At 56.9% G+C, this 24,374-nt stretch overlaps 1 protein-coding gene across 3 annotated transcripts; it reads left to right on the forward strand.

Annotated features, from left to right (window-relative positions):
- The first annotated feature begins 215 nt into the window (after positions 1–215).
- Positions 216–24,145, forward strand: SEMA6B (semaphorin 6B). Of its 3 annotated transcripts, XM_081076045.1 has the most exons (17): positions 404–534; positions 13,479–13,618; positions 13,763–13,886; positions 15,519–15,579; positions 15,714–15,776; positions 16,230–16,331; positions 16,710–16,800; positions 17,128–17,247; positions 17,709–17,797; positions 18,402–18,619; positions 19,432–19,563; positions 19,792–19,941; positions 20,386–20,568; positions 20,656–20,790; positions 21,554–21,631; positions 21,761–21,819; positions 22,343–24,145. In XM_081076045.1, the coding sequence occupies exons 2-17, from the start codon at positions 13,498–13,500 to the stop codon at positions 23,215–23,217; spliced, it is 2,601 nt and encodes an 866-aa protein (XP_080932171.1). In that variant the 5' UTR covers positions 404–534; positions 13,479–13,497; the 3' UTR covers positions 23,218–24,145. The 3 variants fall into 3 exon arrangements, with proteins under 3 accessions (XP_080932172.1, XP_080932173.1, XP_080932171.1); XM_081076046.1 differs by having other exon boundaries at positions 216–534; positions 20,386–20,790; XM_081076047.1 differs by having other exon boundaries at positions 367–534; positions 13,396–13,618; positions 20,386–20,790.
- The last annotated feature ends 229 nt before the right edge of the window (positions 24,146–24,374 follow it).

Consider the following 24,374-nt stretch of genomic DNA (forward strand, 5'->3'; position numbering starts at 1 on the left):
AGTGTGTGGGGAGCGCACAGTTAGGCCGCCTACCTGGACAAAAGCAGGGTGTCTTCTCTTGGGTCGTTCCCCCGCCCCCGCCACTGCCCCCGCCCCCAAGAGCCTCCAGCCGCCCACCCGGCTCAGCCCTCCGTTCCGCGCCGCTACGACTCCGGGCCGCGTTTTGCGCAACTCCGGCCCCGCCGGCGGGGGGGTTGGCTGAGGGGCGGGGGACAGAGGTGGCCGAGGCGCGAGTCGCAGCGGCCGCCGCGGCTGGCTGAGGAGATGCGGCCGCGGCGCGCGCCTGGTCCGGCCGCCGCGCAGCGCCCCCCCCGGAGCCAACGCCAGCGCGCGGGGGGCCGGGGCTGAGCCCCCTCCCCCAGCGCAGCTCCGCGGCCCGGGGGCGGGATTGCGCGCGCCCCCAGCCCCCCTCCCCACCCGGGATGCCCGGCTGAGCCGGCCGGGCCGGGACAGGTGCGCGCACCGACCCCCCCCATCCGCGCCCTCCCGCCCTCGCGCTCCCTCCCGCGCACTCGCGGCGGCCGCGGCTTCGAGGTGAGCGCCCCGGGGCGTCTGCGAGAGGGGCCTGGGGAGGTGCTGCCCTGGGGTTGTCTGTCGGCACGCAGATGGGGGGCTGAATTGTTGGCTGGGGCAGCCAGGTCAGGAGCTATAATGGAAGGGGTGCTGAGGACCCCGCCACTGGGAAGGGAATGGATTTGGGGCCGTGAAAGGGTTTGTGGGATGCTATGACGGGAGGATCTGTCAGCTACGCAACTGGGGAGGGGGCTGGATTTTAGCGGGGGTCCCTGTGTGGAGCGTTATAATGGGGTCCAGTGGCAACGCTTTGAAGAGGCTGGATTTGGGCCTGGGGCGCTGAATGAGGCCCCATAATGGGGGTGTCCAATGGCACCGCAGCTGGGGGCTTGGATGTGGAGCTATAATGGGGGTTCTGTCGGTACCGCAGCGGGTGGAGATTTTGTCCGGGGGGGCCGTAAGAGGCACGATAATGGGGGCTCGCGGCTGCGCCGCTCGGGAGCTGGATTTGGGCCCAGGTGGGGGGTTCAGGGTATGCAGGGGGCTTGCTGGCCTGGGATGTGGGCTGGTGTTGGGGGGCGGGGCCCTGAGCGCTAAGTCGAGGGCCACTGAGGGCTAGGGTGGTGGTCTCCGCGCAGTGAGGCCCCTCCGCCCCACTCCACCGTCTAGCCGCCGCACCTTGGGCCCCTGAGCCTTCTCCAGCCTCCTGCCTGGCCCAAATCGAGTCCAGGGCCCCGGCCGCGGGGGAGGGGCAGCGATGAGGGGAGAGAGCCGACCGTTCCGGATACCCACCGCGGCAGTGGGAGCCCCGGGGGTTCGGGGCGCCCCAAGAGCTGACAAAGGGACAAAGAAAGCATTTCTCTCCAAGCGCGCCGCTGGGCGGGGTGGGGGCGCCGACTGTGGGCCCCCCTCCTGCAGGCGCTGATTGGTCCCCCGGGAGGGGGTCACGTGCCCCCCTGTCCTGCTCTCTGCCTTCCGGCGTCCTCCGAGTTTGGGGCACCTCCTAGAGGGGGCGCTGCGGTAGGGAACCCCCGTCCCTGCCCCTGCCCGGGACGGGTAGACGCTGGAGCTGGAAGTGTTTGCAAGAGTTCTGCGACTGGGGGCAATTCACATACCCTCAGCCCCGATTAGCCACTCTCTAGCTGAGGTCTTTGGCATCTTATCCCCGAGGTTGTCATCTTTGACCCCCAGACCCGAAGGGTACTGGGGTACGGGGTTAGGAGAGGAGCCCTCAAGCTTTGGGGATCTGAATTTAAGGAGGAAAGAGTGGGGACCCCCACCTAATTTGCAGAATTGCATTTCTTCGTTTTTCTCTGGATTCCCTCAGCTTCTCAAGGGGTCCAAATTCCCTTTCCAAAATCAAAGTTCAGTACAGGTGGGGCATTTCCCTCCCCCATGGGCTCCCCACCCCCCAGCCCTTTTCCCATATCCTAGTAGACAATTTCTTTCAAGGATGAAAATTTCAGACGTATCTGGGCAGTTGCTGAAACTCTATTTCAAGAGAGTACAGTATGTAGGGAGATGGCTAGGGGTTGTAGGTGGGGTCAGGACTCTGGAGGGGGTTCCCAAGCTCTCCAGGAAGGTGGCTGGAGGTCGCTGTAGCCCATAGGAGACCCCTTGGATATTGGGCAGGGGGCAGCCTGCCAGAGCCTCATGAAACTGTAACGCATCCACCCTGTACCAGCTCATTCCCAAGAGCAAATGAGAAAACTGAGGCCCAGGGAGGCAGCAGAGTGGGTGAAGAGGGAAGCCAGGCCTCTCCACTCCTGGGGCTGCTAGATGGGGTCAGGGGAAAGGTACCCTCATATGAAAAGACCCAAGTGCCCTTTCAAAGGTTCCCCTGGAACCCACTCCCCTGTCTACCCTGGGCTGCGCAGAAGTTAGACCTGGAGCTTCCAACATCCCAGCCCTCTCAAAAAAAAAAAAAAAAATCAACATAGAGGAAAAGGCAGGGGACTGAGAGGAAGAGCACAGCGGTGTGACCTCAGACAGATCTTAGCCCTCTCTGGGCTGTGGTCTCCCCAAGAGGTACTCTTTGGTTATAGGAGCTGAGTGGGGGGAGGTGAAGCAGAGAGAGGTCACACAGGAATGTCCTGGATCTGTAACCGCTCCACAATCCCTCCACTCCCCCCCCCCCCGCCTTCTGCCAGAGCTGAGCACCCACAGGTCCACAGGGTCCTGTCGTCTCCTCTGCTTTTAGGTGAGAAGGTGTCTCCAAGTGGAGGTATTGAGCTGTCTGGGAAGGGCTAGGCTTTGGTTTTCTGCCTCTTCTTGGGCAAAGAAGGTGCTGGAGATTTGCCCTGTAGGAGTGTTTGGCATCTGCAGTGTCTGCCCAGGGCTTGTGACAGGAGTTGCTGGGGTTACCTGGGGCTGGACCTGGAAGATAGAAATCAAACTGTCCTTGGAAAGGTGACCCTGACGTCAGCCTGTGGGACAGGTGAGCTGGGTCCCCAGGGGCTGAAGGACATGCCGGTCATTGCCCATCTCCTGGGAAGGAGAGTGTCCCTAGCTGACCCTGGGTGTGGCACTGTCTGGATGCCTGGCCCTTGGCTGGGTAATGCTGGGGGCCCAGAGAGGCCTCAGCCAGGGGCAGGACAGGTAGAAGCAGGAAGGTTGCCCGGAGGAGGGGATGCTGGCGCTGGGCTTGAAGGATGAGAAGGAGACGGGGACAGGGATTCCAGGTGGAAGGAATGGCAAAGATAGCCACTCTGGGGTATCTTGTGTGAGTCCTGAGTGGCTGGACTATTTTAAGAGTGGGAGACAATGAATAATAAGGCTTGTAAGGTGGCAGGGTCTGTGAATGCCAAGCTGAGGAGAGGACTTTATCCCAAGGGCGAGAGGGAGGCATGGAAGGTGTTAGAGTAGGAGAGTGAATGGGCAACATTTCAGACCTTGAGCAGCAGTGAAGAAGGGTAGCTACCAGGAGACAGGCTACGGGAAGCCAAATTAGCTGCTTGGAGGGATGGTGAGTTACCTGTTCTGGGAGGCAAGCAAGTGGAGTTTGACCGCCATGTTTACAGAACCCTGGAAAAATAATTTTAATAGTGGTCTGGTCCAGATGACCTTCCAGATTTCTTCTAAATTTCCAGGTGCTCTGACTTTTCTGAACTGGAATGTTTAAGATACCGTGCTTCTAAAATCCTGTCATTTAAGAGGCTGCTGATTCTCAGACTGATAAGTCCAAGACCCAGCAGTGATTGGGGTTGACTGTGGGTAGAGCCTCATTTAGCAGAAAGAGGGAAACTGAGGCTTCAGGCAGCCCCCGATGGACATAGGCCCCAGCCACCTGCCCTACGTCCTGTTGTTGAATTCTCTGGCAGTTGGCTTCAGGGTTGGGGAGCTCAGGGGACAGAGCCCCACGCTAGATAGCCCCATGATTGTGAATGGTGTAGCCTTGGCTTGCCAGAGCCGGGGTTCGGTGTGTGACCTAATGGGTCTGGGCCTGAGCCACAAAATTATCTTTTATTATCACAGTCATTCATCACCTGCCCTTCAGGGATGTCCAGATAAAGTGACAGAACACTAAGGAGGTGACTTGGGAGACGGGGACCTTCGGACCTTTTTCTGTCCCTTCTGACAGGGATACGGGGTTGGGGGAGAAGGGCACCAGCCACCCTCAATGACTCTTCACTGTCTGGCCCCAGGGTCCAAAGGTGACTGCCCCAGGGCCTGCTGGGAGGGAGGCTGAGTGTAGTGAGGACTACATTTCCCAGGTGCACCTTGGCCCAGGCTGAGCCTGTACTCCAAAGAGAGCATTGTGGTTTCCCAGAGGGGACCTAGGGCAGACCTGGTCCGGGGCAGCTGGGGAAATCTATCACTCAACAAATGCTCTCGGTGCTGTGCCCCATGCTGGGTGACACTGGGATCCCAGAGAGGGATGCTTTAGCTCTGGTTGGCCCTCAACGGGGAGGGGAAACAGAGGTAGGCACGGGCCCTCTGCTTCATGGGCAGAACGAGCAAATGGGGCTGGGGAAAATTGGGCTCTGCCTAGTGAATCAGAGAAGATGCATTGAGGAGGGGCATTGCAGCTAGGACAGTGATGAATATGCAGGGGTTCACCAAGGGAGACCACATGTTCTCTGGTAGTTTCAGAAGAACCTTCTCCCTTCCCTGTAGTCAGAGCCCCATGAGCAGTGGACAGCCACTCTGAATTATTGCCCTTAGACATTGCTACAACATTGGAGGGATCAGACTTACATCGTAGGTTTGAGTCCATTTCTTCATTCATGCCCCCTTCTCTGAGCCTCAGTTTCCCCATCAGTAAAACATAGATGCTGTTCTCCCTTTCCTATGGTTGAACATTTGAAAAGTAGGATGCAGGCAAAATGCATAGTCCTGTTGTTTTTCTTACTCCAGAAAAAGGAGTAACTTTGAAAAGCAGAAATTTGTGGCCTCTGGCTCTGTGTCTCAGTAGGAGTGGTGGGGTCTTTGCTCTCATTTGATAAATTGATAAATATTTAATGAACACCTACTATGTGCTGGCTGCCAGTGACCCAGCAGTGACCAAGGTCGACTGGGCCCTACCCTTGTCACACTCACAGCCAGGTGGGGATTGGACACTAACTAGAGAGGTAAAGTAAATCAAGTATAATGAGTGCCCTGAAGGCAATAATACTGGATAATGTAGCGGAGAAGGGTGGAGCTGATGGAGTCAGAGAGAGTGTCTGATGGTCAGGAAGTGTGTCTCTAAGGAGGTGGCATTTGAACTGACAGTTGGAAAATGAGAAAGAGCCAGTTGTTCAGACATCTGGAGGAACAGCATTCCAGGAAGAGAGCACAGTCTGCGCAAAGGGCCTGGGGCAGGACTCTGCCTGGTGCGTTGGAGGAACACGGAGGAGGCCTGTGTGGCTGGAGCAAAGTGAATGAGGGGGAGAGCAGGAGGAGGTGAGGGTGGGTAGGGGATGAGGACAGATCATGCAGGGCCTTGTGGTCCACAGGGAGGACTCGGGCTTTTACCCAGAGGGAGGCGGGAGCCCTAGAGGGCTGTGGGCAGAGGAAGGTGGGACCTGATTCAGGTAACCACAGGTGCCTCCTGGAGGCTGCAGGGAGGATGGATGGTGGACAGCAAGGGCCAGTGCTGGGGATAGGGGTGGGACAACTCCACTGGTCCAGGTGAGCTAATGATAGGGGCTGGTCAGGCCCAGGCAACAGAGGGAAAAACAAGTGGGTGGATAGGATAGATTTTGGACTTGCTGATGCGGAGAGGGGCTGAGAACTTCTTTCTCTGGGGGCAGGTAGTGCTGTGGTTAAGAATGTGGTGTCTGGACCAGACAGCCTAGGTTCAAATCCCAGCTTGGCCTTTTCCTAGCTATGCAATCACTCACCCACTCTGGGCCTCAATTTTCTCACCTGTAAAATGGTGAGATGAACCCCTACCACTTACCCACCAGTACTTTCTGTAAAGCCCCATAGCACAGGACTTGGGACATAATAGATTTTTTGTTGTTGTTGTTATATTTTTTCCCTTTAATTGTCAAACATAATTTAGAAAACTCAAGAAACAAAAGTCCATTTACTCATATTTTTCCTCTTTCTGTTGTTCTTTCTTCATTCCTAATATTCCAAGATTCCTTCGTTCATCATTTTCTTTTTGTTTTAAGAATTTCTTTTTTTTAAAAATTTATTGGGGTAACAATTGTTAGTAAAATTACATAGATTTCAGGTGTACGATTCTGTATTACATCATCTATAAATCCTATTGTGTGTTCACCACCCAGAGTCAGTTCTCCTTCCATCACCATATATTTGCATAATAGATTTTCCATAAGTGTTTGCTGTGATTTCTCTTTGAAGGTCTGATTCTCAGGCTCAGGAGAGAGGAATGAGGCCCAGATTGAAGTGACAAATTCCCTGAGGTCACCCAGCAAACCAGGGACCCTGCCCCTCGCTGTTTTTCTCCATTGATGCACATTTCTCAGGCCCCATCCCCCAGAGCCCATGTCGCTCTGCCAGCATCTCTGCCATTCCTGAGCCCTGACTCACTAGGACTTGTGGTCCGCTCTGACCCCAGGGCCTTCCCACGGGACCTATTTCCCGCCTTTGTCTTCTTCAAGTTCATTCGCCAGGTCTTCCGTTCCCAGCAGCAGTTGGCACAGCCCTGCCTGCCTCCAGCTCAGTATCTCTCAGTAGTGTCCCCCTACAGACCTCTTATTCGCCCTGTCCCACTTGGGGATCCCTGTGTCCTCCCAGGCAGGGCTTCTGGAGAGGGGCAGTGACTGGAGGAATTCCAGGGCAGGGGCTCAGCCTAGGGAAGAGGAAGGCTCCCAGAACCCCAAGTGAGAGGAGCCAGGCTCTCCATCTTCCGCTCTTAGATGGAGGACACAAAGGGCAAGGACCAGATCTCTTAGTCCTCCCTAAAGTGGAGCTTCTGAGAGCCGAACTCTACTTCCCTCTGTCCCCCAAAATTGGATCCCAAAAGCAGAGCCTGACTGTATTTCCTCCAAATTGGCGCTGAGGGCCCATCTGCCCCCAGACCGGCCCAGGGCCCTCCACTTGGGAATCTATCAGTACCCAGCTCCAGCCCCAGCCCCCTCAGGTGGCCTGTTTCCGGGCCCCCTAATTACCCGCTGAGTATAAATGACACTTTAATTTCCTCGGAATGGTCGCTGCAGCACCGACAAAGCAGCCCTCCCTTTCCCATTCCTAATTACAAGTTGCTGCTTCCGATTTGCCTCCTGGCGGCCCAATTTCCAAACAGTGATTAAAATTAATTACCTGGGAGCACCCCCTCCTCGTCTGGATTGGGAACCCTGGGGACCTGCCCGTATCCCCCACTCGAGGTCCTGCCTCTGCCACCTGGTCTCTTCCCTGGTTCCCTGAGTGGCCTGGGGACAGGACAGCCTGGGTCTCCACTCGCTTAGCCTCAAAATGTTCATTCAGACTGTGCAGTCTCGTAGACAGATGGCACATCGTGGGTGCTCAATAAATGTCAGCCAGAGGCAATATAACCACGTGGCTGGGTTCAAATGCTGGCTGTATCCTTCCATGCTAAGTTGACCGTGGCCAAGTGATTTAACCTCTCTGAGATTCAGTTTTTCCATCTATGAAATGGGGTGATGGTGCTGATCTCTCATCCAGTTGGTGTGGGCAGGAAATGAGTTTGTATGTGTGAAGGGCTCTGCCCGGCACCTGGCACACACAGGGTAGGGCCTTCATAAAATCTTAGTTTAAATCTCTGCTTTGCTGGGCTGCTATGGGGTGGACAGGGCTCAGGTATTCGGAGTACCATCCTCTTCAAAGGAGACGCTAAGCATTAATGGAGTGCTGACTGTATGCCCGGCTCTGCACCAAGACACACAATCCTGCTCATGACTGAACCCCTGGCTGTGTTGGCACATAGTCGGTGCATAGGAATAAACATATCCTTGCAGCTCTTTTATAAGTAGGGACTCTAGGACATTTGTTCAGCACCTACTGTGTGCCAGATCCTCTGCCCTCATGGAGCTGACATTTTCATCCCTGATTCACAGGAGAAGCAAGCCCACAGGGGGAGCGCATGTAAGCCAAGGCTGCACAGCAGTCAATACAGTTTATTAAGGACCTACTATGCGTAGCTCATTTACTTCTCGTGATAAGCCAGCGGTGATGGTTATCATGCTTGGTGCACTGATGGGGAAACAGGAAGGAAGGTCGAGGATGGAGAGGGATGCACTGGCCGCCTCCCAGGCTGGAGGGGGGGAAGAGTTAACTGGCATTGAGAGAGCGTTGGGGGACAAGGGGACCTCTCCCCAGCCCCCCATGCCTAGGGCCCCAGGGATACCCTCTGGCTGCTCGGCCAAGTTCCTAGACAGCTCTGGAGCCTTGCTGAGCTGTCATGAGTGTGACTGAGGCAGCTGGAGGAGGCAGCTGTAAGCAGAGCCGGTAACTAGACCTGGACAGCACAGGGGCTTGGCTGTCGGGCCTCGTTACTCGATCTCCCCAGGGACACCGGGCCCCAGGGCTGGAATCCTGGGGAGGCCGGGCTGACAGGAGCTCCTTCTATGGAACTGGAGATGGGCATCCCACCCCCCGCCCCATCTTTGCCATGGCAGATGGAGAAATAGGGGCTCCAAGCTTGGCCCGAGGTCACTGAGTTCCTGCCATGATACAGAAAGGCCCAGACAGGGTGAGCTTCTGGCTCAAGGTCATTCAGCAAGGACACTTCATGTAAAGTGGACCAGGCCCTGTCCTAGTACCTTATTTTACAGATGGGGAAATCAAGGCTCAGTGTCTTTTCTGGAAAAGGGGGAGAATCCTAAGGGTCCTTCCGCCACCTGCTGGGAACTTCTTGCTTGCCTTCAATAGTTCTAGTTACTGTGCACTAATCACCATGCTAAGCCCAAAACGGCAGCCACTGGCCATGTGGGGCTGTTGAATCACCAATGTGGCCACTAGGAAATTTAAAACAACACATGTGCGTGAGTGGTTTTCTGTTGGATGGTGCTGGTCTCCATTATGTCCTTTCATCCTCATAGCAACGTATTAGGATTGGATTTATAGTCACCCACCGTTTATAGACGGGGAAACTGAGGTCCAGAGACGGGAAATGACTGTCGGAGGTCTCGCAGCTGATAAGAGGCAGAGCTGGGATTTGAACCTAGACTGTGCATTCCAGAGACTGGGCTGCTAAGCTGGGGCTCTTCGACAGGCACTGTTGTCTGTCCAGCCCTCATTCTGGGCCTCAGTTGCCCCACCCGGCCAGTGAGACTACACTGGGGGGCAGGGCGGGAAGGTAGGGAGACATGGGGGTTGACCAGCCTGGTGCTCACACTTAATTGGGCTCCTTGTTAACTGATGATCGGAAAGCCATCATGCAGCCAGCAGCTTCCTGGGCGTGTGTGTGTGTGTGTGTGTGTGTGTGTGTGTGTGTGTGTGTACTTGGACATACAGGCATGTGCGCACACCTGTGAACCACCCACCACTGCTGGGGCACATGTGTGTTCTGTGGTGGCATCTGTGGATATGTGTGAACACACAGATGCCAGTACACGCATTGGCCATCAGGGCCCGTGGACATGCGTGGGGGGACCCACCCTCCTGCGGACAGCCATGCATGCTGCAGAGGTGATGGACAAAGTTGAGCCATGAAGAAGGTCTGATCTGGGTTCAACTCCTGGTGCTGACACTTAGTTCAAGCACCAACGGTGTGCCAGACACTATGGGGCCATGTCTTGGACACACCCAGGCCTGCCCTCATGGGGCTCACAGTTCAGGGGGGCAGACGGGCTCTGAATGGGCTGTTATGTGGGTGGTTATTTCATTTGGGGGTCCCTGCAGGAGCCCAGCTTCCCTGAGTTAGGTCTCTGGAGATCTTGCTACAATGCCGGTCTGGTTGGCATGATACTCTGCATTCTAATAGCTCCCAAGTGAGGCTGAGGCTGCTGGTCCGAGGACCACATTTGGACCACAAATATCTAAAGGACCCTTTGAGCGTGTGACATTAGGTGGGGGTGGGAGGTACAGGGGGAGGGGTGAGGCTGCTGAAGTCCAGGGGGATGGGGATGGGGGGGGAACTGTCTCTCTGAGGAGGGAGCGTTTCAGCAGAGACCTGAAATAAGGAGGGAGCCATGTGGCTATCGGAGAGAAGAGGATTTCAAGTGTAGGGGAACAGCCCGTGCAAAGGCCCTGGGGCGGGACCGTGCCTGGCCTGTTGGAGGAACTGTGAGGACGCCCGTGTGGCTGGAGCAGAGTGAGCAAGGGGGAGAGAGAGGAGGGGAGGGCTGCAGGGGGATGGGGACAGGTAGTGCAGGGTCTTGTGGGCCTGGGGAGGACTTGGGCTTTTACCTGAGGGAGGTGGGAGCCCTGGAGGGTTATGGGGAGAGGGGTGACAAAGCCCTGACTTAGGTGTTCACAGGCTCTCTCTGGTGGTTGCTGCAGAGGGGACAGACTGGGAATGCAAAGGAGGGAGCCAGAGGGGACCTGGGTGGAGGGCCCACGTGGGAGATGATGGGGGCTAACCAGCGAATGGGAAAGGGTGAGAATTCTGGATAAATATGAAGGCAGAGCCCAGAGGGGTTGCTGGCACTGGATGACAGGTTGAGAGAATGAGGCTGGGTAGAGCGGGGCTGTCGGAGGGAGTTGGGAGGTGATTCCCAGGTGGGGCTTGAGCCCTCAGCTGAAACAAGAAGGAGCGGGGAGCTCTAGTTGGGGTGGGGGAACATCAGGGTTAGTCAAGAGTTTAATTTGATCCATATGTTCAGCACCTTCCAGTGAAAATCTCTCCAGGGTTTATGTTTTATCTGTTGTTTGTTTTAGAACCTACCAGCTGATCCTTAAAATTTATCCTCAAGTCTCAGGTTCCGGGAGTAGCCCAGATATCCAGGCCCAAAGAAGTGCCAGGTGGGAGAAATGTTCCAGAAGGAAATTCAAACCTATGACGAACTTACAGTAACTAGGCTGTGTGATACCTGGGAAGTCAGTGGTACCTGGGGGAAGTGTGATGATGGGAGGAGATGGGTGGCCTTGAGGAAGTTTCATCCCTGCCTCAGTTTCCTCATCTGCACAATGGGATTGCCTGCCAAGAGTTGGAGTAATGCTTGAGGGATCAAGCGGAGAGGCCCAGCCACAGCTTGAGCCCTCCTGTGTGGGAGTTGTCACTTTATTGCTTTATGTCGCCCGGCCCCCCCACTCCATGGGCACGAATACATGTCCCAGGACTGCAGGCAGGCAGCATGCTCCCTCTGCAGGCACAGACACATGGATGCCTGGGTGCCCTGCACTCCATGTGGCATACACGCCAGCCACACGGCTTCCCTGCCTTGTGGCAGCTCCTGGTGGCCAGGTGCTGGGGCAGGTGGTGGGGCCGCTTCCGGACAGGCGGGCGCCAGGCGGCTGCTAGCAGAGGCGCCTCGAGTTTCATGGAGAGAAACAGATGGTCTTGGGGGGGGGGTGAGGAGGGTGCTGAGGCCTCTGGTAACCCAAGGTCGGGGGGGTAAACTGAGGCCACGTACAGGGCCTCACAGTGGCCCAGACTCCCCAAAAAGAGCACGTGGTGTTCAGTTCTGTATTGTCACCACAATGACTAATGTTAAACGGCACTGGGCATCACTTCATACCCGTTAGGATGGTACAATCAGAAAACATTAATAAGTGATGGCATGGAGGAGGAGAAATTGAAATCCTGTACATTGCTGGTGGGAATGGAAAATTGTGCCGCCGCTGTGGAAAACTGTATGGAAGTTCCTAAAAAAATAAATAAACAGAATTATCACATGATCCAGCAATTCCACTTTTAGGTATATACCCAAAAGAATTGTAGCAGAGTCTCAAAGAGATATTTGCTTGCCTATGTTCATATCAACATTATTCACAGTAGCCAAGAGGTGGAAGCAATTCTAGTGTCCGAACATGGATGATGGATAAACACAGTGTGGTCCATCCAGACAATGGAAGATTATTCAGCCTTAAAAAGGAAGGACATTCTGGCACCTGCTACAACATGGATGAACCCTGAGGACATGTTCAGTGAAATAAGTCAGACATGGAAGGGCAAACCTTGTGATTCCCCTTATGTGAGGTCCCCAGAGGAGTCAGATTCATAGAGACCGGAAGTAGATGGTGGGGCCAGGGGCTGGGGGAGGGGAGGGCAGTGAGTGTTTAGTGGAGACAGAGTGTCAGTTTGGGGAGATGGATGGTGCAGATGGTTGTATGACATTGCGAATGGACTTAAGTCACTGAATGGTACCCTTAAAAATGTTTAAGATGATCAATTTTATGTTATATATATTGTACCACAATGTAAAACAAAATGTTAAAAAATAAAATAAAAACCAAGGCACAGAGCAGACAGAGTACCTGAGAGGCCAGGGTTCCCCGGGCTGGTTCTTGTGAGGGAGGGAAGCTTGAAGAGTGGGGTAGGCAAGAGTGGGGCTGGCAGTCAAGTTGGAGGCCCTGAACTCCAGGCAGCGGCTGGGGCCTGGATCCAGGATCTTTGGGAGCCATGAGAGGCTGCAGAGCAGGGGAGGAGCCGGGGAAGGAAACTCTTAAGGAAGCAGGCCGTGTCTGTGCACACATGGGATCTCGGCGTCCTCTGAGTCACAAATCCTGGAAGTTCAGGGTCATGGAGAGGAAACCCTGTTGGTCTACGCAAGGCTTTCCTGTTTTTGGGCCCTGAAGACCAGGAGGCAAGCACTCCAGGCTCAAGTTCCCGAGTCACTTCCCCCTCCAGGGGCTCGGAATCCTCAAGCTATGGGAACAGGACAGGACTTGGGGGTGTCCCTGCTGCTGAGACAGGGAAACTGAGGCAAGTGGCTTGCCCGGGATGTCTCAAAAGGACAAAGTTGTGGGTTTCTTATTCAGGGCCTCTGGACAGCACCAGACCATCACTTTGGGGAGAGGGGGGAGTCTCTGCTCCACACACCTGGAAGGTTCTTTAAATTCCTTTGAATGGGAGTGGGAAGCAAGCCCCCTGGGGAGGTAGTGAGGCCCAGTCACCGGAGTATTGGAGCAGAGGACAGAAAGGCTGGACGCGGGAAGGAAGTCAGACTTACCGGGGCTTCTGAAGTCCCTGGCCAGCTGGAGTATTCAGAGATTCTCAAGTACTGCAATTCCTAGATTGTGGTTTAAAAACTTCCAAGAGCCTTTGAAATTTTTTTGAGCTTTTCATTTTAAGATGTCTGTTTTAATTCTAAGACTTCTTAATGTATCTTTTGAAATTGAATTTTTAAATATATGTTTTGAAATGTATCTATTCACTTTTAATTATTTAAAATCATTTAATTTGAAAATTATTTAAATATTCTCATTATTAATTTTTCGTTAGAAACCGTTTCCTGAGCTTTCACTAAAATGTGGTAAGAACGTTATTCTGGTAATTAAATAAGTGCTGGTATTATTATTGTTAGTGCCACGATTGCCGTTATTTTAAATTATGCCAACCTGGAATTTTTCTGGGAATTGGTCTAGGTCGCCGCGGCTCACGTGCCCCATCTGGCGGCGGATACCGGGCTGCAGGCGACGCTGCTCACCGCCCCACCCCTCGTCCTCAGGTGTCGCCCCGACCTCGCCATGAGGAACCCGCGAGTGCCCCCTCCCCTCCCGGCCCTACTGCTTCTGATGCTGCTATTGGGGTGCGCCCACGGACTCTTCCCTGAGGAGCCGCCGCCGCTCAGCGTGGCCCCCAGGGACTGTGAGTGGGGGGTTCCGGGGGAAGGGGCGTCCCAAGGGATGGTCTTGGTCCCCAGTTGAGCCTGCTTCCCCCCTCCTACCCAAGGTCTCACCAGGCCAGGCTCACCCGGTCCTGGTTTACACCCCTCTCCAATCCCTTCTCCAGACCTGAACCACTATCCCGTGTTCGTGGGAAACGGGCCAGGACGCCTGACCGCCCCAGAGGGCGCTGACGACCTCAACATCCAGCGAGTCCTGCGGGTCAACAGGACGCTGTTCATTGGGGACAGGTATGGGGACTGTGGGGCAGAGTATGCAGAGTGTGGGGAGCAGCTGGTGGCCTTTTGGAGGTTTTGCATGATGGGGCCTGTTATTTGTCTGAAAAGTGAATGTGTGTTCCTGGGGTGGGACTTTAGAAGGGTGTTGAACTCTGTATAACTGGAGTCTGGAGCCTGCTACGGAGCAGGTGGGGACAACTGTTTGGTCAAAATTCACTGGGCACCTACAGAGAGTGCTGAAGTGGTGCCTCAGGGCTTCTCTGAGGAGGTGACATTTGAGTTGAAATCTAAATGATGAGGAGTCAGTGATGAGGAAATCTGGGGGACAGGCAGAAGTCCAGGCAGAGGGCACCGCCTATGCAAAGGCCCTGGGGCTGGATAGTGCCTGGTGTCTTAAAGGAACGGCAAGGAGGCCCATGTGGCTGGAGCAGAGTGAGGGGGAGAGCTGGAGGAGGTGAGGGTAGGGAGGGGACAAAGGCCTCTGGCCTCTGGCCCAAGGGGAGGACTTCCGCCTTTATCTCAGGGAGGTGGGTGGGAGCCCTGGAGGGCTGTGTGTAGAGAAGGGAGGGCACCTGATTCAGGTGCTCACAGGCGCCCCCTGGTGGCTTCTTTGGGGAGGGCAGACTGTGGGGGCTGAGTTTGGAGGGGACTGAGCTGTTCCAGGTGAGAGATGAGCCTATCTGGAATACGGTGGTGACCACAGAGGGGGTGAGAAGTAGGTGAATTCTCAGTAGACATTAAAGGCAGACCTGACAGTGTCGTCTGATGTGTTGGATGGGGGTGGGCAGAAAAAGAGGGGAGTTGAGGGTGACTTCTAAGTAGTGGCCTATGGCCCTGGAAGGACAGAGTTGGACAGAGGAATGTCAGAGATGGAGAAGCGGGGAGGAACAGATTTGAGGGGACCATCGAGCTCAGCATGGACGCACTGAATGCAAAAGTCCTGTAAGCCCTCCGCATGGAGCTGTTGAGGGGCAGCCGACTCCAAGTCTGGAGCACAGAGGAGGCCCAGGCTGGAGATAGGCCTGTGGGCATTGCAATGAGGGGTAGTCAGGATTAGACTGGATAAGCCCACCCACGAGGGGTGTGGGAGGAGAAGGGAAGAGACCAGACAGAGTCTGAGAGGTAGGTGGGAAACTAAGGAAGTTTGGGGGACAGGGGTTCTCCTGAGGACGGAGTTCCCAGGAGGAAGCGGGACGTATGGAGAGGGGGAGGAGAACAGACAAGTGACTGCGGTACTTGACACGACGTACCAATGACCTTGACCAGGGCAGTTTCCCTGGCCTGGGGAGAGGGGTGAGAGCCTGGAATAGACGGAGGTGCTGAGTGGGGTACCTGATATGATACAAAGACCTTGGGTGCAGCCTGTAGGCCGTCCGGTGTGTAAGCCTGCCAGTGGTTATGTTAAGACGAATGCATGTGCTAGATTGACTCTTAGACCCATTATAGACCAACCTTTAGGGTATGAAGAGGCTGTAATACTCATCCGGAAGCATGTAGAGTTATGTTCGGTGTTGGGGTGGCTGGTGGCAGAGGTGTTAGCGTGCCCCTGAATGTTACGTGTTGGACACCACCTCTGCCATCAGGAGGATGGAATGTGGGGGGTGGAGGCCCCCCATAATCTCACTGACTACACCCCTCCCCTAGGGACAACCTGTACCGGATAGAGCTGGAGCCGTTCACCTCCACGGAGCTGCGGTACCAGCGGGTGAGGATGGGCTGCAAACGGGAGGGGAAGGGGCAGCACTTGGGGCTCTCACCAGGTAGATTCGGGCCTGCCCAGCGGGGGTTCTTAGGGCTGTGGTGTACCAAGGTCCCCTCATCGGTTCTCTGTGCCCCCAGAAGCTGACCTGGCGCTCCAACCCCAGTGACATCAACGTGTGTCGGATGAAGGGCAAGCAGGAGGTGAGTGAGACCTGGTCACGCCCTCAACCAGCCACACCCACTCCCACAGCCACGCTCCAGTTCATCCTGGTCACGCCCATGGCATATCCTTTTTCCCCTTCATCCCTGGCCCTCTTGGACCCTGGTGATGCCATGGCTACGCCTAGAGCCTAGCCACGCCCCGTAATGATCCTCAGCCATGGCCACGCCCATAGACCTGGTCTTTCCAAAGCTGGTGGCTGGCCCTGACACAAAGTACGGATTTCCCTGTCTTTGTCCCCCGCCTTGTCATGGCCAAGCCCCCACCCCAGTCCTATTTTAAGTGTGACACATCATGGCCACGCCCATATCCCTGGGCCCTCCGGGTAAGGCCTCACAGTGGCCCTAGCTCTCCCTCTGCCCGAGCCTCGCCCTCTCATGGCCCACAGCCTTGCCCACACCTACCTTGGCTTCTTTATTCCCTCTCCACCCCAGGGCGAGTGTCGAAACTTTGTAAAGGTGCTGCTACTTCGGGATGAATCCACCCTCTTTGTGTGCGGTTCCAATGCCTTCAACCCTGTGTGCGCCAACTACAGTGTGAGTTTGCAGCATTCGAAGCTTTGGCCGGCTCAGGTCCACCCTCCAAGCCTTTGCTCACCTGCCCTCCACTGGCCGTCCCCTTTCCCCAGTCCATATCACCTCCTACGGAAAGCCTTACTGGATATGCCCTCCTTGCTTCCTCACCCAGAGCTCAAGATCCGAAGATCATATTTAACCAATTATATAATTAACTATGATCGACTCTTAGACCCATTTATAGATCAGCAAACTGAGCCCCAAAGAGGTTAAGTAACTGGTCAAGTCACACAGCCCCCAAGGTGGAGCCAGGATTCCCCTTGGAGTGGGAGGATGGGGGAGCTGGGGACTGCCAGGTGTGGCTAGAAGCTCTGTCACTCAGGCCTTGTCTCCCTGCAGATAGACACACTGCAGCCGCTCGGGGACAACATCAGTGGCATGGCCCGCTGCCCGTATGATCCTAAACACGCCAACATTGCCCTCTTCTCTGGTGAGTGTCCCCCAACTTTGACCATCTGATGGGGTCCCAACTTGGAGCAAGTCATGGCATTTTCCACTCTTGGAGTCAGGGTCATTTAGCAGGTGTCTGGAGACCATCGGTCTAGCTGTGAAACAGGCAGAATCTCAGCTGGGGTTAGGGCTCAGTGGAAGTTGGGGCTCAGCCTGGGCTCAGGGCTTATATGAGGTCAGGGCTCCGCCTAGAGACAGTGGCTCACTGAGGTTCAGAGCTCAGTCTTGGAGGATCAAGTATTGACCCACAGCCCCTGGCCTCGACCATCCAATCTCTCACCTGCTTCCCCCCATCACCCCCATCCAGAAGGAATGCTCTTCACAGCCACTGTCACCGACTTCCTAGCCATTGACGCCGTCATCTATCGCAGCCTTGGAAACCGGCCCACTCTGCGCACCGTGAAACACGACTCCAAGTGGTTCAAAGGTGGGCTAGACATTCAGCAAATCACCACCCCACCACAGTAAGAGTCCCAGAGGCGATAGGGAGAGGACTCCCATGTCATCTGTGGAACCTACTGGTCTCTTTAAAGACAAAACTAGAGGAAAGATTGAAGTTGGATCTAAAGTAGAACTTGCTGGAAATGGGTGGCTTAGAAGCCCCAAATGGAACCACAAGAAGGGTATGGAGGGAACTCATCCCTTTAACACATGAGGGAGGAAGGTGACAAAAATAATAGATTTGCTGTTTGTGGAAGGTAGACACAGTAATTTTAGGATTTCCCCCCCCCAAAACCCCCAAAACTTTGAGTCTAATTTCTTTTGCCTGGATAATCAGTCAATGTCCCCTTTCACCATAAAAGCAGCCCCCCAGGCTGATGTGTTCCCAGCTCTGGAAACACCCTTTCTCACGTCAGGGGCTGGGCTCTGACCCCTCCTCTCCTACAGAGCCCTACTTTGTGCATGCAGTGGAGTGGGACAGCCACGTCTACTTCTTCTTCCGGGAGCTTGCAATGGAGTTTAACTACCTGGAGAAGGTAAGGCCCTCCTCCCCTCCCAGAGAGGCCCGGGCGTGCAGCCTGCAGCTGAATGCATCCACAGAGGTCTCCATTGATGATCTCCTTCACTGTTTCCTTCAAAATCATTCATTTACCCATCCATCCATCCACTAATTCATCCATCCATTCATTCCTCTATCCCTCTACCTACCCACCTACTCCAGCAGCCAGACAGTTTGTGCATAGACTACCATTTACCACTAGTGTAACCTTGGGCTGGTCACTTCGCTTGCTCTGTGCCTCAGTTTCCCCATCTGTACACTGGAACTATCAGTGGGCCCTCCTCTGTAGAGCTTTGGGAGGAAAGTCAGAGATAATGAGAACAAAGTGCAGGGTCCATAACGAACAAGCCGTAAGTGGAAGTGATTATGATTGCGATTGTCTTGGCTGCCGTGGTCCTCACTGTCATCCCCACATTCCCACTGGGGAATCTGGTGCCCAGCGGGGTACAGTGACCAGCTGGGGTCCCACACTGAGACAAGGCCAGGTTCCTCCATTCTGGCCTGGGTGGTAGACAGCATGGCCTGCGGGCAGGCCTCCTGGGACACAGGGCTCAGGCCCCGTCTGTCCACTGTCACACCAGGTGGTGGTGTCCCGTGTGGCACGAGTGTGCAAGAATGACGTGGGGGGCTCCCCTCGCGTGCTGGAGAAGCAGTGGACATCCTTCCTGAAGGCGCGGCTCAACTGCTCTGTGCCTGGTGACTCCCATTTCTACTTCAATGTGCTGCAGGCCGTCACGGGCGTGGTCAACCTGGGGGGCCGGCCCGTGGTCCTGGCCGTTTTCTCCACCCCCAGCAACAGGTCAGTGGGTGCTAATGGAAGCGAACTGGGGGCACTGGGTTGGCATGAGTGGAGAGGTCCCACATTCACTCATTGCATGTTTCCTGGGCCCTGCGCTGGGCAAGACTGGACCCACAAGTGGCCTCGGCCCCAGCCGTGGTAGAACAAAGCCAGACACTGACCCTCCAAGGCCTTTTGGTCAGAACGAAGCAGATGGGAGGCATCAGCATCGTCTGCTTTTGGAGGAGGGAATCAGAGAGAGCTGCCTGGAGGAGGGGACATGGGACCTAGGCTTCAGTGAATGTGAGATGAAAGAAGAGGGAAGAGCATTCCAAGGTGGAAGAATAGCGCGTGCAAAGCCCATGAGGCTGCAGTGAACTTGGTGTGTTCAAACACAATAGGGAGGAGCCCATGTGGCTGGAGTGGAGGGAACGAAGGGGAGAGTGGACGCTATGAGGGCAGGGAGGTGAGGGGCCGCAGAGAGGAGCCTGAATTTTATCCTGAGAGCACTAGGAAGCCATGGGAGACTGAGGAGCAGAAGAGAAACAAGGTCCGATGTATTTTTAGAACGCTCCCTGGGGAATGGGGGGTAAGGAGGCAAGAGTGGCATCTGGGAGACTGGACATTCAGGCAAGTGACTCTGTGGCCCTGGACATGGGTGGCCATGAAGGAGCTGAAATATGGTGTGGCCTGAGCACTGTGCAGGAGGCAGCGTGACTGCATGGGGCAGGTGGGTGGGGACTGAACAGCTGACAGCTCCAGACCACGAGGAGGGTTCCTCCACACGCTTGCCCGAGGCAGTGCTCACCACTCTTTTTCGTCTAATCCCCCAGCATCCCTGGCTCGGCAGTCTGCGCCTTTGACATGACACAGGTGGCTGCCGTGTTTGAAGGCCGCTTCCGCGAGCAGAAGTCCCCTGAGTCCATCTGGACGCCTGTGCCAGAGGGTCAGGTGCCCAGGCCCCGGTGAGAGCCCCCGCCATCCTGAGCCAGGCGCCGGGGTGCGCTCCTGTCGCCACGACTGAGGGCCCGGACGCCCAGGTGGTCATTGGGCTGTTGCTAAGTGCGGCTGTACCCATGACACAGATGGGGAACACTGCGGCCTTTGGGGCAGGGTAGCGGGTTCCCTGGAGAATCAGAGCCCCTATACGGGGACCCCCACATCTGCCCTGACCACCCCCCATCCCCATCCAGGCCTGGGTGCTGTGCAGCTCCCGGCATGCAGTACAACGCCTCTAGCGCCTTCCCTGACGAGATCCTCAACTTTGTCAAGACCCATCCCCTGATGGACGAGGCGGTTCCCTCGCTGGGCCACGCGCCCTGGATAGTACGGACTCTGACACGGTCAGTCCCCATGTGTGGCTGGGGTCCCAGTGAGGTAGAGGGTGGTGACGAAAGCCCAGGCCAGAGTTGTGGGTGGGGAGGGAGGACTGAGCCAACTGTGGACACGAGGGGAGGACGGAGAGCAGTCTTGCTGAGATAGCGTGCAGCTCTGGGAGCTGCCCAGAGACACACGGAAAGCCACATGGAGAGAGGGAGACAAACACAGAGCGAAAGAGACAGCGACACAGAGAGAGACACACAGAGACAGAGAACTTCAGGGAAAGACGGGCCCAGGTGGTAGCCCTGTTTAGGGGTCTGTTTGGGAGGAGTATGATGTGTACACATGTAACCACGCCTGTGCCCATCTTGCCCATTGTGGGTGGTGTCTCTGCGTCTGCTCAGTGGGGGTGGGAGGGGACCACAGGGACTGTGGGGCTAACCTGACCCCTCCTGCTCTGGCCTCAGGCACCAGCTGACACGAGTGGCTGTGGACGTGGGCGCCGGTCCCTGGGGCAACCAGACCATCGTCTTCCTGGGCTCTGAGGCGGGCACGGTCCTCAAGTTTCTCATCTGGCCCAACGCCAGTGCCTTAGGCACCACCGGACCCAGTGTCTTTCTGGAGGAGTTTGAGACCTTCCGGCCAGACAGGTGGGGCCAGGCAGAGGCAAGGAGGTGGGGCCAGCAGTTTAGGAGATGGAGCACAACGCTTGAGGCTGACAATCTGCTCATCTCCAGGTGTGGAGGCGAGACAGGGCAGCGGCTGCTAAGCCTGGAGCTGGACGTGGCCTCAGGAGGCCTGCTGGCAGCCTTCCCCCGCTGTGTGGTCCGCGTGCCCATAGCCCGCTGCCAACAGTACTCGGGCTGCATGAAGTGAGTGCCCCCTGGGCCCACTGCTTGGGGTGTGGGGGGGGATTGAAGGGAAATGAGCATGGGAAGCAGGGGAGAGCTGAGTTTGAGCCAAGGGCCCAACAGCATCTTGACCTGTTGAAAGATGAGGAGGGCAGAGGGCACAGGATTCTGCCTGGGGTGTTAGAGAAACAGCGAGGAGGCCCGTGTGGCTGGAGCAGAGTGAGTAGAGGGAGGTAGAGATGAGGGCAGGGAGGGGACGGGGCAGGTCGTGCAGGGCTGCGTAGGCCACGGGGGGGAGGGGGGGGGCACTTGGGCTTTTACCCCAAGGGAGGTGGGAGCCCTGGAGGGCTGTGGGCGGAGGAGGGATGGGACCTGAATGACATTTTTAAGAGCAGCAGGAGCAGAAGCTAGGGACCAGGTAGGTGGCTGTTTCCCTGACTAAAATGGTTGGAAATATCAGATGCAAAGCGTTGGCACCCAGGGAACTCTGTGAGCCCTCCACACTGAGAAGCCCCTGCCCCGCGTGCACCGTCACGGCAATGCCGACTCCATTGCACAGAGCCAAGGCACAGACTCTTGGGCAAGCCCGCTGGGCTCCAGTTCCAGCTCTGTTGCCTGGGCAGAAGTGAACTTTCCTGAGCCTCCATCTTCCTGACTGTAAAATGGAGACTAAATAGTCCCCACTGCAGATATCTGTGGCCAGTACTCCCGGGTTCACGGTAGGAAGCCGTGTGCAAAGAAAGGACTCTGTCTGACAGGCCTGCGGGGTCCTTTGTGTGTCTAGGAGCTGCCTTGGCAGTCAGGACCCCTACTGCGGGTGGGCCCCCGAAGGTTCCTGTATCTTCCTCAGCCCAGGCACCAGGTACGGGGGAGGGGAGATGGGGAGAACGTGTCTGGCCTGCCTGATGATCGGGGCTCCCTTCCCCGCAACTTGGGCTGTGTGAGAGGGGTTTTTGCTGAGTGTGTCTGTCTCCCCCCCTCCCCCTGTTAGGGCCACCTTTGAGCAGGACGTGTCCGGGGCTAGCACCTCAGCCTTAGGGGACTGTACAGGTAAGTAGGGGAAGGGGAGGAGGCCTGTGCACCCTCAATTCTGGTCCCCAGGGTGCTCATGCCCTTTGCCACCCATGTCTAGATGGCTTGGGAGACTGGTTTCCATCAGGGCTTTGGAAGAGCAGGAGGTCCCGTTTCTGGATAGGTGAGGGACAGACGCCAGGGGATAGACAGATGTATGTACAGGTTTTCAAAGGGACAAAAAGATAATGGGAGACAGATGCTGGGTACAGATACCAAGAGACAAATGGATGGACAGACTCTAGAGTGACAGGGACGTCACAGGACTGACAGATGGACAGATTTTGAGAAGATGGACAGACCCCAAGGGAAGAGAGACAGACAGACAGGCTTTGAAAGGGACAAAGAGACATCACCAGGCAGACAGGCAGACTTCCAGAGGACAGATGAATGGGCACATAAGCCCAAGGTTGTGGAGGTGGGAGGTGTGGCCAGGACTGGCCCCTCGCCCCACCCCCACCCGCCCACCCCCCCACCCCCCTCACTTGGCCCTCCTGACCAGGACTCCTGCGGGCCAGCCTCTCAGAGGAGCGCGCTGGGCTGGTGTCGGTGAACCTGCTGGTGACGTCGTCAGTGGCAGCCTTCGTGGTGGGTGCTGTGGTGTCCGGCTTCAGCGTGGGCTGGTACGTGGGCCTCCGCGAGCGCCGCGAGCTGGCCCGCCGCAAGGACAAGGAGGCCATCCTGGCCCACGGGGGTGGCGAGGCCGTGCTGAGCGTGAGCCGGCTGGGCGAGCGCCGGGGGGCCGGCCCTGGGGGCCGGGGCGCAGGCGGTGGTGGAGCTGGGGGACCCCCTGAGGCCCTGCTGGCCCCCCTGATGCAGAACGGGTGGGCCAAGGCCACGCTGCTACAAGGTGGCCCCCATGACCTGGACTCGGGGCTATTGCCCACGCCCGAGCAGACGCCACTGCCCCAGAAGCGCCTGCCCACCCCGCACCCCCATGCCCTGGGCCCCCGAGCCTGGGAGCACGGCCACCCCCTGCTGCCGGCCTCAGCCTCCTCCTCCCTGCTCTTGCTGGCCCCCTCCCGGGCCCCTGAGCAGCCCCCGGTGCCCGGCCGGGCCTCCCACGGCGACTTCCCGCTCACGCCCCACGCCAGCCCGGATCGCCGGCGGGTGGTGTCGGCACCCACGGGCCCCTTGGACCCAACTTCAGCCTCCGACAGCCTCCCTCGGCCTTGGAGCCCGCCACCCACGGGCAGCCTCCGGAGGCCGGGCCCCCACGCCCCAGCAGCAGTCACCCTGCGCCGCACGCACACGTTCAACAGCGGCGAGGGCAGGCCAGGTGACCGGCACCGCGGCCGCCACGCTCGGCCCAGCACAGACTTGGCCCACCTCCTCTCCTATGGGGGGACGGACAGGACTGCGCCCCCCGTGCCCTAGGCCGGGGCTCCCCGACGCCTCGGTGGTGCCAGCCATGGGAACCAGGAGCGAGAGACCCGGCCGAGCTCCGAGTGGGTGCTCAAGACCCCCACCCCAGTGTGGGGGTGCCCCTCCGCCACAGGGAAGCACAACGGGCTCCGCCCCCCTCCCCGATTGGGGCCGTGGGACGTGAGGCGGTTTGGGGGGGAGAGAAGGATGTGCTGTGGGTTTGACGTTAACCTGCGTGGGTTTGGGTTTGTTTCCAATTTGCATTTCTTTTGCAGTTTTCTACCCAATTGCACAACTCCGTTCTCGGGGTGGCGGCCAGGGGCTTGGAGGTGGCGGGCTGGGGAGGGGGCCACAGCTGCAGACCCAAGCCCTCCCCCAAGGTCCCTCCTTGACCCAGGCTCCTGGTGTGTGTGAGTGTGTGTGTGTGTGTGTGCGTGTGCATGCTGTGTTCGTGTGCGAGGGGCCGGGAGGGAGGTGTGCGTGTGTATGCCCGCCAGGCTGCTGCCGGCGTGTGCGTGGGGACGGGCCACGCGTGCAGGGTGCGTGTCTGTGTGAGCACGGTGGCCCCAGTGGCCTGGGCGTTGGCTGAGCCGACGCAGGGGCTTCCAGAGGGCCGGGGGGCCTCCACGGTGCCGGTGAGGAATTTGAGGGGAGTCAGAGGGGCGTTTCAGACAGGGGGGCTGGGAGGGCCTGCCCAGAAGTTGTATTGGCAGTAGCTGTGTAAAGGGCTGGGGGTGCCGAAGGAGGTTGGGCCCCCCTGTAAATACGGCCCCAGGGTGGTCAGAGGGTCGGTCCCATGCCACCCATCTCCTTGTGATCTCCCCCTCGATCTCCAGCTGACCATGCATGCCAGCTGAGTGGCCAGCTGAGACCTGGACCCTCTCTGGAGTTTGCCTCCCCAAACCCCTCCCCATCAATAAAACTGTTTACAACCACCGGCCCCCAGGGCTTTGGGTCTGCTCTGTCTCCAGGGGGTGGGACCTAGTCTGTGGCTTGGGCCCAGGGAGTTGGGAACACCTTCAAGAATCACAGCTGTGTCACAGAAGCAAACAGAATTCTGGGGTCCCTGTCTGCATCTGGATGGGGGCCCATTTCTGATTGGTCCTTCAGCAAATATTTATTGTGTACCTACTATGTGCCAGGCACTATGTGAGGACAAAGACCCCTAT

Source organism: Rhinolophus hipposideros (assembly GCF_964194185.1).
Source record: "Rhinolophus hipposideros genome assembly, chromosome: 16".
NCBI lineage: Eukaryota > Metazoa > Chordata > Mammalia > Chiroptera > Rhinolophidae > Rhinolophus > Rhinolophus hipposideros.